The sequence below is a fragment of the Bufo gargarizans genome, chromosome 2 (genome assembly GCF_014858855.1).
Source record: "Bufo gargarizans isolate SCDJY-AF-19 chromosome 2, ASM1485885v1, whole genome shotgun sequence".
Lineage (NCBI taxonomy): Eukaryota > Metazoa > Chordata > Amphibia > Anura > Bufonidae > Bufo > Bufo gargarizans.
Window position 1 is genome coordinate 339,618,617 of NC_058081.1, and position 12,955 is coordinate 339,631,571.

Below are 12,955 nucleotides of genomic sequence, written 5' to 3' on the forward strand. Positions count from 1 at the left end.
CTAGAGGGGTTAAAAAAATAAAATAAAAAATGTAACTCACCTTAGTCCACTTGCTCGCGAAGCCCGGCATCTCCTTGTGTCTCCGCTGCTGATGAACAGGACCTGGGGTGAGCTGCTCCATTAAATACAGGTTAAGGACCTTCGATGACGTCACTCCGGTCATCACATGGTACGTCACATGATCTTTTACCATGGTGATTCACCATGGTAAAAGATCATGTGATGACCGGAGTGACATCATCGAAGGTCCTTAAGCTCTATTTAATGGAGTAGCTCACCCCAGGTCCTGTTCATCAGCAGCGGAGACACAAGGAGATGCCGGCTTCGCGAGCAAGTGGACTAAGGTGAGTTAAATTATTTTAAAAAAATATTTTAACCCCTCTAGCGCTGGTTTACTATGCATTCTGTATTCAGAATGCTATTATTTTCCCTTATAACCATGTTATAAGGGAAAATAATAATGATCGGGTCTCCATCCCGATCGTCTCCTAGCAACCATGCGTGCAAATCGCACGGCATCCGTACTTGCTTGCGGATGCCATCCGATTTTCACACACCCCATTCACTTCTATGGGGCCTGCGTCACGTCAAAATCTGAAAATATAGAGCATGCTGCGATTTCAACTGAACGCACAAGTGATGCGTTAAAAACATCGCTCATGTGCACAGCCCCATAGAAATGAATGGGTCAGGATTTAGTGCTGGTGCCATACGTTCGCAGCACGGATCGCACCCGCACGGAAAACTCGCCCGTGTGAAAGGGGCCTAAAAGTACCTTAAGGCTACATGCACACGACCGTATGCGTTTTACAGTCTGCAAATTGCGGATCCGCCCCCAAAAAAAAAACGGCCAAGAATAGGACATGTTCTATTTTTTTTTTGTGGTGCTACGGAATGAACATACTGATGCGGACAGCACCCGGTGTGCTGTCCGCAGTTTTTGCTGCCCATTGAAATTAATGGGTTTTACTATTGTCTGGAAAGCAATGTGCTCGTAATTACTGTATCTTATTGTTTACTATCATAAAATTTATGACTTTTAAAAACAATAAAAATTGTTAATACAAAAAAAAAGAAACAAAATGGGTCCGCATCCTATCCACAAAAAAAATGGAACAGACACGGAAACAAACAACGTTTGTGTGCATGAGACCTTAAAGGGCTTCTGTCACCCCACTAAAGTCATTTTTTTTTGGGGGGCTAGTTACATTCCTTATAGCGCGATATATGAGAATATAATGTTGTTACTTACTTTCATTCGGTCGTTTCTTATAAAAACTAAGTTTTATAATATGCAAATCAGGTCTCTACCAGCAAGTAGGGCGTCTACTTGCTGGTAGCCGCCGCAAAAGAACGCCCCCTCGTCGTGTTGATGTCTTCTCTTTCGGTGATGTCATCGGCGCAGGCGCACTGAGGGAATTCTGAGGAGACGAGCCTCCTCATCTCAGAGCGCCTGCGCCGAATGAACAAAGGTGCGCGATTTTTAAAATGCTGACAGGGCCGGCCGGAGGAGGAGATAGCGGCTGGCCCTGTCAATCAACACGACGAGGGGACGGTTTTTTGCGGCGGCTACCAGCAAGTAGACGCCCTACTTGCTGGTAGAGACCTGATTTGCATATTATAAAACTTCGTTTTTATAAGAAACGGCCAAATGAAAGTAAGTAACAACATTATATTCTCATATATTGCACTATAAGGACTGTAACTAGCCCCCCCAAAAAAAATGACTTTAGTGGGGTGACAGAAGCCCTTTAAGCCTCTTGCACATGACCGTATGGCTTTTTCAATATTTTGCAGTCCGCAAAAAAATGGATCAGCAAAAAATACGGATGACGTCCTTGTGCATTCCGTTTTTTGCAGAATGGAACAGCTGGCCCCTGATAGAACAGTACTATCCTTGTCCGTTATGCGGACAATAAGGGTCCATTCACACGTCCGTAGAATGGGTCCAGATCCATTCCGCAACGTTGCGGAACGAATCCGGACCCATTCATTCTCTATGGGGACAAAAGACATGCGGAAAGCACACAGTGTGCTGTTCGCATCCGCATTTCTGGAGCACGGCCCCAATGTTTTGGTCCACGGCTCCCGAAAAAAATAGAACATGTTCTATTCTTGTCCGCAATTGCGGACAAGAATAGGCAGTTCTATGGGGGGCGGATCCGCAATACATTACGGACGTGTGAATGGACCCGAAATGAATGCAAAAAACGGAACATAAACGGGAAAAAAAACATTCATGTGCAAGAGACCTTAGCCCTCTTTCACACAGGCGTCATGTTTTTGGCCCGGATAAGATGCGGGTGCGTTGCGGGAACATGCGCAATTTTTGCCCTTTTGTTCTATATATTCTGTATTAAGAATGCTATTATTTTCCCTTATAACCATGTTATAACCCGATCGTCTCCTAGCAACCGTGCGTGAAAATCGTACCGCATCCGCACTTGCTTGCGGATGCTTGCAATTTTCACGCAGCCCCATTCACTTCTATGGGGCCTGCTTTGCGTGGAAAACGCACAATATAGAGCATGCTGCGATTTTTACGCAACGCACAAGTGATGCGTGAAAATCACCGCTCATCTGCACATCCCTATTGAAGTGAATGGGTCCGGATTCTGTGCAGGTGCAATGCGTTCACCTCACGCATTGCACCCGTGCGGAAATCTTGCCCGTGTGAAAGGGGCCTAACCCGATAATTATTTTTTTCCCTTATAACCAAGTTATAAGTTAAAACAATAGCATTCTTAACTACCTCAGGACCGCCGTACGCAGGATTGCGTCCTGCCGGCGGCCCTGCTCTTCTGGGTGGACGCATATACGCGTCCTCCCGCGAGAGCCGATATTTCCTGTGAACGCGCGCGCACAGGCGCGCGCGCTCACAGGAACGGAAGGTAAGCGAGTGGATCTCCAGCCTGCCAGCGGCGATCGCTCGCTGGCAGGCTGGAGATCCGAATTTTTTAACCCCTAACAGGTATATTAGACGCTGTTTTCATAACAGCGTCTAATATACCTCCTACCTGGTCCTCTGGTGGTCCCTTTTGTTAGGATCGACCACCAGAGGACTCAGGTAGGTCAGTACAGTAGCAACAAACACCACACTACACTACACTACACCCCCCCCCCGTCACTTATTAACCCCTTATAAACCCCTGATCACCCATGATCACCCCATATAAACTCCCTGATCACCCCCCTGTCATTGATCACCCCCCTGTCATTGATCACCGCCCTGTCATTGATCACCCCCCTGTCAGGCTCCGTTCAGACGTCCGTATGATTTTTACGGATCGCTGGATACATGGATCGGATCCGCAAAAAGCATACGGACGTCTGAATGGAGCCTTACAGGGGGGTGATCAATGACAGGCGGGTGATCACCCATATACACTCCCTGATCACCCCCCTGTCATTGATCACCGCCCTGTCATTGATCACCCCCCTGTCAGGCTCCGTTCAGACGTCCGTATGATTTTTACGGATCCACGGATACATGGATTGGATCCGCAAAAAGCATACGGACGTCTGAATGGAGCCTTACAGGGGGGTGATCAATGACAGGCGGGTGATCACCCATATACACTCCCTGATCACCCCCTGTCATTGATCACCCCCCTGTCATTGATCACCCCCCTGTAAGGCTCCATTCAGACGTCCGCATGATTTTTACGGATCCATGGATACATGGATCGGATCCGCAAAACACATGCGGATGTCTGAATGGAGCCTTACAGGGGGGGTGATCATTGACATCCATGTATCCATGGATCCGTAAAAAATCATGCGGATGTCTGAATGGAGCCTTACAGGGGGGGTGATCAGTGACAGGGGGGTGATCACCCTGATTACCCTGATCACCCCCTGTCATTGATAACCCCCCTGTAAGGCTCCATTCAGACGTCCGCATGTGTTTTGTGGATCCGATCCATGTATCCATGGATCCGTAAAAAATCATGCGGATGTCTGAATGGAGCCTTACAGGGGGGGTGATCATTGACAGGGGGGTGATCACCCTGATCACCCTGATCACCCCCTGTCATTGATAACCCCCCTGTAAGGCTCCATTCAGACGTCCGCATGTGTTTTGTGGATCCGATCCATGGATCCGTAAAAATCATGCGGATGTCTGAATGGAGCCTTACAGGGGGGGTGATCAGTGACAGGGGGGTGATCAGGGAGTCTATATGGGTGATCACCCCCCTGTCATTGATCACCCCCCTGTCATTGATCACCCCCCTGTCATTGATCACCCCCCCCCCTGGTAAGGCTCCATTCAGACATTTTTTTTGGCACAAGTTAGCGGAAATTTTTTGTTTGTTTTTGTTTTTGTTTTTTCTTACAAAGTCTCATATTCTACTAACTTGTGTCAAAAAATAAAATCTCACATGGACGCACCATACCCCTCACGGAATCCAAATGCATAAACATTTTTAGACATTTATATTCCAGACTTCTTCTCACGCTTTAGGGCCCCTAAAAAGCCAGGGCAGTATAAATACCCCATATGTGACCCCATTTCGGAAAGAAGACACCCCAAGGTATTCCGTGAGGGGCATATTGAGTCCATGAAAGATTGAAATTTTTGTCCTAAGTTAGCGGAAAATGAGACTTTGTGAGAAAAAAACAAAAAAAAAATCAATATCCGCTAACTTATGCAAAAAAAAAAAAATTCTAGGAACTCGCCATGCCCCTCATTGAATACCTTGGGGTGTCTTCTTTCCAAAGTGGGGTCACATGTGGGGTATTTATACTGCCCTGGCTTTTTAGGGGCCCGAAAGTGTGAGAAGAAGTCTGGGATCCAAATGTCTAAAAATGCCCTCCTAAAAGGAATTTGGGCCCCTTTGCGCATCTAGGCTGCAAAAAAGTGTCACACATGTGGTATCGCCGTACTCAGGAGAAGTTGGGGAATGTGTTTTGCGGTGTCATTTTACATATACCCATGCTGGGTGAGAAAAATATCTTGGTCAAATGCCAACTTTGTATAAAAAAATGGGAAAAGTTGTCTTTTGCCAAGATATTTCTCTCACCCAGCATGGGTATATGTAAAATGACCCCCCAAAACACATTGCCCAACTTCTCCTGAGTACGGCGATACCAGATGTGTGACACTTTTTTGCAGCCAAGGTGGGCAAAGGGGCACCTTTCGGATTTCGCAGGCCATTTTTTACACATTTTGATTGCAAGGTACTTCTTACACATTTGGGCCCCTAAATTGCCAGGGCAGTATAACTACGCCACAAGTGACCCCATTTTGGAAAGAAGACACCCCAAGGTATTCCGTGAGGGGCACGGCGAGTTCCTAGAATTTTTTATTTTTTGTCACAAGTTAGCGGAAAATGATGATTTTTCTTTTTTTTTCTTTTTTCCTTACAAAGTCTCATATTCCACTAACTTGCGACAAAAAATAAAAAATTCTAGGAACTCGCCATGCCCCTCACGGAATACCTTGGGGTGTCTTCTTTCCAAAATGGGGTCACTTGTGGGGTAGTTATACTGCCCTGGCAATTTAGGGGCCCAAATGTGTGAGAAGAACTTTGCAATCAAAATGTGTAAAAAATGCCCTGCAAAATCCGAAAGGTGCACTTTGGAATATGTGCCCCTTTGCCCACCTTGGCAGCAAAAAAGTGTGACACATCTGGTATCGCCGTACTCAGGAGAAGTTGGGCAATGTGTTTTGGGGTGTCATTTTACATATACCCATGCTGGGTGAGAAAAATATCTTGGTCAAATGCCAACTTTGTATAAAAAAAATGGGAAAAGTTGTCTTTTGCCAAGATATTTCTCTCACCCAGCATGGGTATATGTAAAATGACACCCCAAAACACATTCCCCAACTTCTCCTGAGTACGGCGATACCAGATGTGTGACACTTTTTTGATGCCAAGGTGGGCAAAGGGGCACATATTCCAAAGTGCACCTTTCGGATTTCACCGGTCATTTTTTACAGATTTTGATTGCAAAGTACTTCTCACACATTTGGGCCCCTAAATTGCCAGGGCAGTATAACTACGCCACAAGTGACCCTATTTTGGAAAGAAGACACCCCAAGGTATTCCGTGAGGGGCATGGCGAGTTCCTAGAATTTTTTATTTTTTGTCGCAAGTTAGTGGAATATGAGACTTTGTAAGGAAAAAAGAGAAAAAAAAAAAATCATCATTTTCCGCTAACTTGTGACAAAAAATAAAAAATTCTAGGAACTCGCCATGCCCCTCACGGAATACCTTGGGGTGTCTTCTTTCCAAAATGGGGTCACTTGTGGCGTAGTTATACTGCCCTGGCAATTTAGGGGCCCAAATGTGTGAGAAGTACCTTGCAATCAAAATGTGTAATGTGATGAGCGCAGTGATGTCATCAAAGGTCCTTTACCCAGGTCCTGAAGAAAGAAGAAAGAAGAGAAGCTGGGCTGCGCGAACAAGTGGATTAAGGTGAGTTAAAAAAAATAATAATATTTTTTAACCCCTCCATTCCTAATTTACTTTTCATTCTGTATTCAGAATGCTATTATTTTCCCTTATAACCATGTTATAAGGGAAAATAATAAAATCTACAAAACACCTAACCCAAACCCGAACTTCTGTGAATAAGTCCGGGTCTGGGTACCAAACATGCCGATTTTTCTCACGCGCGTGCAAAATGCACCTGCATCTTATCCGGCCCAAAATTATGACGCCCGTGTGAAAGAGGCCTTAGGCTCCATTCACACGTCTGTAATAATGGGTCTGCATCCGTTCCGCACTGCAAAAAGAACAAGCTCTATCTTTTTGCGTAACGGAGGGATCGTGGACCCATTCAAGTGATCTCGGACCGCAATTTGCAGTCCACAACACAGGCACGGGCTTCATGCGTTCGTGTGAACGAGCCCTTACTCTGTTAAAACGGAGCCTATAACTGAATGCCATAACGCCAATGCGAATCCGCCCTGTGTTTTTTTAGATTCATTGAGTATAACTTTGTGAGTGTTATGTTTTGTGCAGAAAGAACAGGATTTAAACTAAGACCAGCTGCTGGTTTACTTTCTGCACGGGATTTCTTGGCGTGTCTAGCTTTCCGTGTGTTTCCAAGCACACAGTACCTGAGACATCCTTCTGCTGTGATGCATTCACCAGAACCGTAAGTACAATTTTATAGATTAACGTATCATACCCAGAGTGGCACCCACTACAATTAGGCTACTGAGACAAATTCAGCATGGATTTAAGCCTCTGAGTCATGTGCGATTTTAAGAACTTGTTCACATCAGGGTTGTGTTTTCTGTATTTCTGTAGGAACGGACAAATTATAACGTTTTAATCCCAATTTGTTTGAAATATTTTTGGAGAATCGATTTGTATCTGTTCCGTCAGGTTTCAATTATTTTTGACGGGGAAAAAAGTGCCTTCTGCTCTGAATGTTTTCTGCAGCAGACACATTGTGAAAAGGAGCTTTAAGTTTCTGTCAGTGAATGATGGATTGAAATGTATGGATTGACAAGGCCATATTTGCCTGCAGGCAGCATGGTGGTGGCTCAGTGGTTAGGACTGATGCCTTGTCTAGGTTAAAATTTGATCAAGGGCAACATCTGCATGGAGTTTATATGTTCCTCCCACACTCCAAAGACATACTGATAGGGAACTTATATTGTGAGCCCCATTAGGGACAGTGAAGGATGAGAATGTCTGTAAAGCGCTGCGGAATACGCCAGTGAGTAAAATAAAATAATAAATATACCCAGAATTGTAGCAGCACATTCACCGCTGCAGCAGCAGAGCCTCTGTACTTGTGCTGCTACTTGGAGCAGTGGTGCAGGCTTGAGATTGACATGGCCAGGTGAGATGTCTGACCCTATCAATTAACGCTGGGTTCACACCTGAGCGTTCGCGATGGAGCGCTCTGTATGCGCGATTGTACCGGCGTTTACAATTGCGCATACAGAGACAAGCGAACGCCCATTGTCGCGCGTTCCCGAAAGTCTATGTACGGGAACGCGCGACAAAACGCCCCAAAGAAGCTCAAGAACTTTTTTGAGCATCGGGCGTTTTACAGTGCGATCGTACGCGCTGTTAAACGCCCAGGTGAGAACCATTCCCATAGGGAAGCATTGGTTTCTCCTTGTTGAGCGTTTTACAGCGCGTAGGAACGCGCTGTAAAACGCTCAGGTGTAAACCCAGGGTAAGTGGGAGGGTACAGCCTCTTAAATAGCAGTAACAGCCACACCTTGCTAGCGTTGAGCGCGAATATTCGAAAAACAAATTTTTATCTCGAATATAGCAACTTCGAGGATTTGCGAATATTTAGAATATAGTGCTATATATTCGTTTTTTGAATATTTATCATTTTTTCCATCTAAACACATGAGTCCTCCCTGCTTCTTGCTTGTGGGCCAATCACAAGCAACTTAAGCAGGAAGGAATCATGTGTTCAGATGGAAAAAATGACAAATATTCAAAAAAAAATATATATAGCACTATATTAAATATAGTTGCTATATATTTGTTTTTTTAGAATATTCGTCATTTTTTTCCATCTGATGTCATGATTCCTCCCTGTAGAAGCAAGAAGCAGAGAGGAATCATGAGTTCAGATGGAAAAAATACTGAATATTCGAAAAACAAATATATAGTACTATATTCTATAGTGCTATATATTAGTTTTTGACCCACGCCTGTATTGATCGTGTAATATTCACATATTATGCGATCATTACCTTGACGATTTTCGAGTAAAAAAAAAAATACTGTAGAATATAACGATGAATATTCTACAAAATATTTGTGAAATATCACGAATTCGAATATTGCCCCTGCCGCTCATCGCTACTTCTTGCTCAAGATCTCTGTTTGATGGACAAATTGATTGATACCCATTGATTTGTTCATCTCAGTGGCGTACCTCTAATAGAGAGAGATCATGCAGCTGCTATGGGGCCCGGCTGTGGAGGAAAGGCCCCGTCCCCTTATTAACATTAGTACAACAGCTCTGGTCTAGAGTTCTTGCCAGGGGCTCTGGCTCCTCCTTCCAGCTCCCCTCCATGCTTCTCCTCAGCAGGTTGTGCTCTGGCTTCCCCCCTCCTCCCAGCAAGGCCCCAATCCTACCATGAGGAGATGCCTCTAGCCCAGGGGTGCACAACCTTTTTTGGTCTGGGGCTGCATTGTCACATCGCTCTATTTCAACAAAAATGTTGATCGGAGGAGTGATCGCTGCCACAGTCATTCCGCCTTCATTTAGATTACACAGGGAGATGTGCTGCATATAATCGTACACCTTACATGATGATAAAATATGCAAATCAGCCGACAAATGAGCAATTCTTTGTTTATCGACTGACCAGCTGCATGATTATACAGGCCAGATATAAAATATGAGCGTTCCTATGAACACTTTTTCCCAGTAAGTGTCCCAAATATCATTCTGCAGCATAGCCCCTGAAACCCTGAAGTTATACTTACCTGCTCCCTGCCGCTCCAGTCCTTTGCATTGCCCCTGCTGTTTACACCTGGCAGTGCATGGACATGGTCATACACCACTCCAGCCAATGACTGGCTTACGCGGTGATGTGGCCACAAGCAGCGTGTCACTGCTGAAGCCAGACATTGACTGGAGCCGTGCAAGTGACCATGGCCATGCACTGACAGGTGGAAACAGCGCAGGGACAGGAAGATGGATGCAGCGGTGCTGAGGACCAGTGCGGCGTTGAGCAGGTAAGTATGAATCTTCTATTTCAGGGGCCATGCTGCAGGAACTTGTTTAAAAACATTTTTACCAGAAAAGTGAAGATATTTCCTTCCATCCTGCCTCCTATTCATAAATAAGTACTTTCCTTCACTGCAGAGGACAGAGCTCACTGGTTATTACCATCTCCTACCAATCCAGCTATAGGCGCCCTGCAGTAACCAGTAAGCACTTTACCTTGCTAGTATGGAAGGCGCTTATTGGTTAACACTTTAATGACCAGGCCTGAAAAGGCCTTAATGACCAGACACTTTTTTGTGATTTAGCGTTCTTGGTGGTTCAAACGGTTGTAACCATATCTATTTGTAACCAAAATCATTTTTAAAACAATTTTTTTTTGGGGGAACAAAATGTTTTTAAAAAAAAATTTTTTTTTTCAATCTATAGCTCCTTATTCTTTAAATATGCAAACTGATGCCAAAATAAATTATTATAATTAGTTCTCTTTTTTGCGTAGGCCGTTTTGTTATATAATATGTATCGTTTCACATGAATGGGGCGGTAATGGTGACGGTTTTGGTTGGTGTGGGTGTTTTTTCTTTTTTGTATTTAATTTTTATTTTTTTATCTTTTTTTAACTTAATTTTTAAGAGGTCATAAAAAGACCTTGGGGACACTGTCACTTTTTAACATTTTGCACTTTTTCCTTTTTATTTTTTCCTTTTTATTTTATTAATATTTTATTATATTTTTTTTATAATTGGTTTATTACTTATTTTTTTTAATATATTTTTTGCCACATAATATGTCCCACAAGAGGTCATAAAAAAATAGTTGGAGGACAATCAACACTTTTCCTTTTTATTTTAATTTTATTATTTCCTTTTTTTTTTATTTGTATTTTATAATTTTTTATTTTTGTTAGAATTTTCTATTTTTTTTTATATTTTTTTGCCACATAATATGTCCCCTAAGGGGTCATAAACAGACTGTTGCGGGACAGTGAACACTCTTTTATTTAGCCTTTTTCTTTTTTATTATATTTAATTATTTAATAATTTTCTATTTTTTGTTTTATTTAGTTTTCAAAATTTTTAAAATAATTTTTAAAAATTTTTTAAATATATTTTTACCACAATTCGTCCCCGAGAGGTCACTGAAAGACCTTTGGGAGATAATAAATGACTGTTTTTTGTACTATTTCCACTGTAACTGGAGCATCCAAAGGAGCCCCAGTTACAGGGAAACCAGCCTGCTGGGGAAGGGGACTTTAGGGCAGAGCTGATAAGGGTCTACTGACCCTGCAGCTCTGCGCTCCTCTGCCCCTGTGACACCCAGCAATCACATGCTCGCCGGGTCCACACTGCAGAGCGCTCATAGAGGAGAAGGCAGAAGCTCTAATAAAGCACTTCTGTCTTCTCCTCAGATTCCCTGTTCTCTCTAATAGCAAGGGACCCTTTCCGCTCCTGCTACAGTGCAGGAGCAAGACCTGTGATCCATTCGCTGTGCGGTGCTCTGGGCAGAAACACAATTGATCACAGTATCAGCTGTGTTTCTGCCCAGCAGGACGGGGGCCACAAACCATGGCTCTGGGGGCTGCAGGTTGTGCACCCCTGCTCTAGCCTCTAGCAGCAGCCTGCACATGTCCTCAGGGGCTGCACTGCTGAGGAGAAGTCCCTTTTTCAGAAGCTACAGCAGGATGTGCTGCTGCCATCAGAAGCCTTCCCAGTGCTACCCTTCCCCACTCTACTCCTCTTCCCTGTCCTGGCACACAGTAGAGAATATCTACATCAGAGAAGAGAAGTCACTGGATGTAAGAGGTACATATGTGGGGCTGTATTACCCTGTATGTTCTGTAGTGTTATATGTAATGTTTTCCAAGTATGTCTTTAAAGTGGTTGTCCGCTTCTTTTTTTGTAAGAGTGCTCCCTTCTCTGCTCTGTTTACCTGCTCATCACTGCAAATGCTATGGTAAGCAGGTGAATAGAACAGATAAAGAAGCTCTCATATGAGCATTGCACATTTCAGAGTGTTCTTTTATTGTGGGCAGTCTAAGGCACACCTGTGCAATATTCATGCTGTCTAATTAGCACCTTGATATGCCATACCTGTGAGGTGGGATGGATTATCTCGGCAAAGGAGAAGTGCTCACTAACACAGATTTAGACAGATTTGTGAACAATATTTGAGAGCAATCAGTCTTTTGTGTATGTAGAAAATGTTTCAGATGTTTGAGTTCAGCTCATGCAAAATGGGAGCAAAACCGAAAGTGTTGCATTTATATTTTTGTTCAGTGAATATATGTGTGTGTACTATGTGTACAGTATATATGATGTGTGTGTCTGTGTGTGGGTGTATATATATATATATATATATATATATATACACATACACACAGATGTAGCAGATTTAACACACACTTGAGGAGTTTTCACATTTAGTTAATGCGTTATGTGTAGTGTTGAGTAAACTTGTGTTTAAAGTTTGGTGTAAAAAGGTTCGGGTTTTCTAAGAATTCTATTATGGATTCCACTACCACGGACCATAACGGAATTCTATGACGGCATGCACCATAGAAGCATATAATGGGCATTCCATATTTCATTCCGTCATAATAGAAGGCTATGCTGGCCATGCTATGCCGTCATAGAATTCTGTTATGGTCCGTGTGGCGAAACCAACCTCGCCACTGGGTTTTGGAGAGGACTGGTTGCCAGCCTCTTGCCCCAGGATTATGGCCCATACTAACTTTGAAGGAGAAGACAGACCGCCACACAGCTTAAATCTGTGGAACTGTTTTGGACAGAAAAGCCATGAGTACAGCCAGGCCCAAGAGACTTTTACAACTAATTTGTGCTATGTTGGGATGTTAAATGTCTATGTGTATTGTAAAGGGTGGGACATTGTATACGTTGAGTAGTGAGGTCTGTTCCATTGTCTCTCTGTGTGTATTGGCGATTGCCCTCTGTCCTGAGAGATAATTGAATTACAACTCGGTTGTCTCCAGGACAGAGGACATTGTGTATTCTCCTGCCTGTGATGATTATGTTAACCATGGTGTACCATGATTATATCACAGGCAGAGGGGAGGATTCTATGTGGGTTGTTGCCTTTGTGTTATTGGTAATTGTATTTTGTTGATTGCGTTTCAGACAATGCCAGTCTGTTAGTTAATTGCATCTCAGACAATGCCAGTGTGTTAGGTAATTGCATCAAAGACAATGCTCATTGTATTTTGTTGATTGCGTTACAGACAGAGGGAAGGGGGTTTTGTGTACAATTGCTGGGAAGGTTTCAATACTGTAAATGC

At 43.5% G+C, this 12,955-nt stretch overlaps 1 protein-coding gene across 1 annotated transcript in view; it reads left to right on the forward strand.

The window, feature by feature from the left end:
- Positions 1–12,955, forward strand: part of LOC122925950 (tyrosine 3-monooxygenase-like) — a 117,371-nt gene that overhangs the window by 66,204 nt on the left and 38,212 nt on the right. The window contains exon 7 of the mRNA XM_044277296.1: positions 6,972–7,107. Coding sequence (XP_044133231.1) covers positions 6,972–7,107 — 136 coding nt within the window. The remainder of the gene's footprint in view (positions 1–6,971; positions 7,108–12,955) is intronic.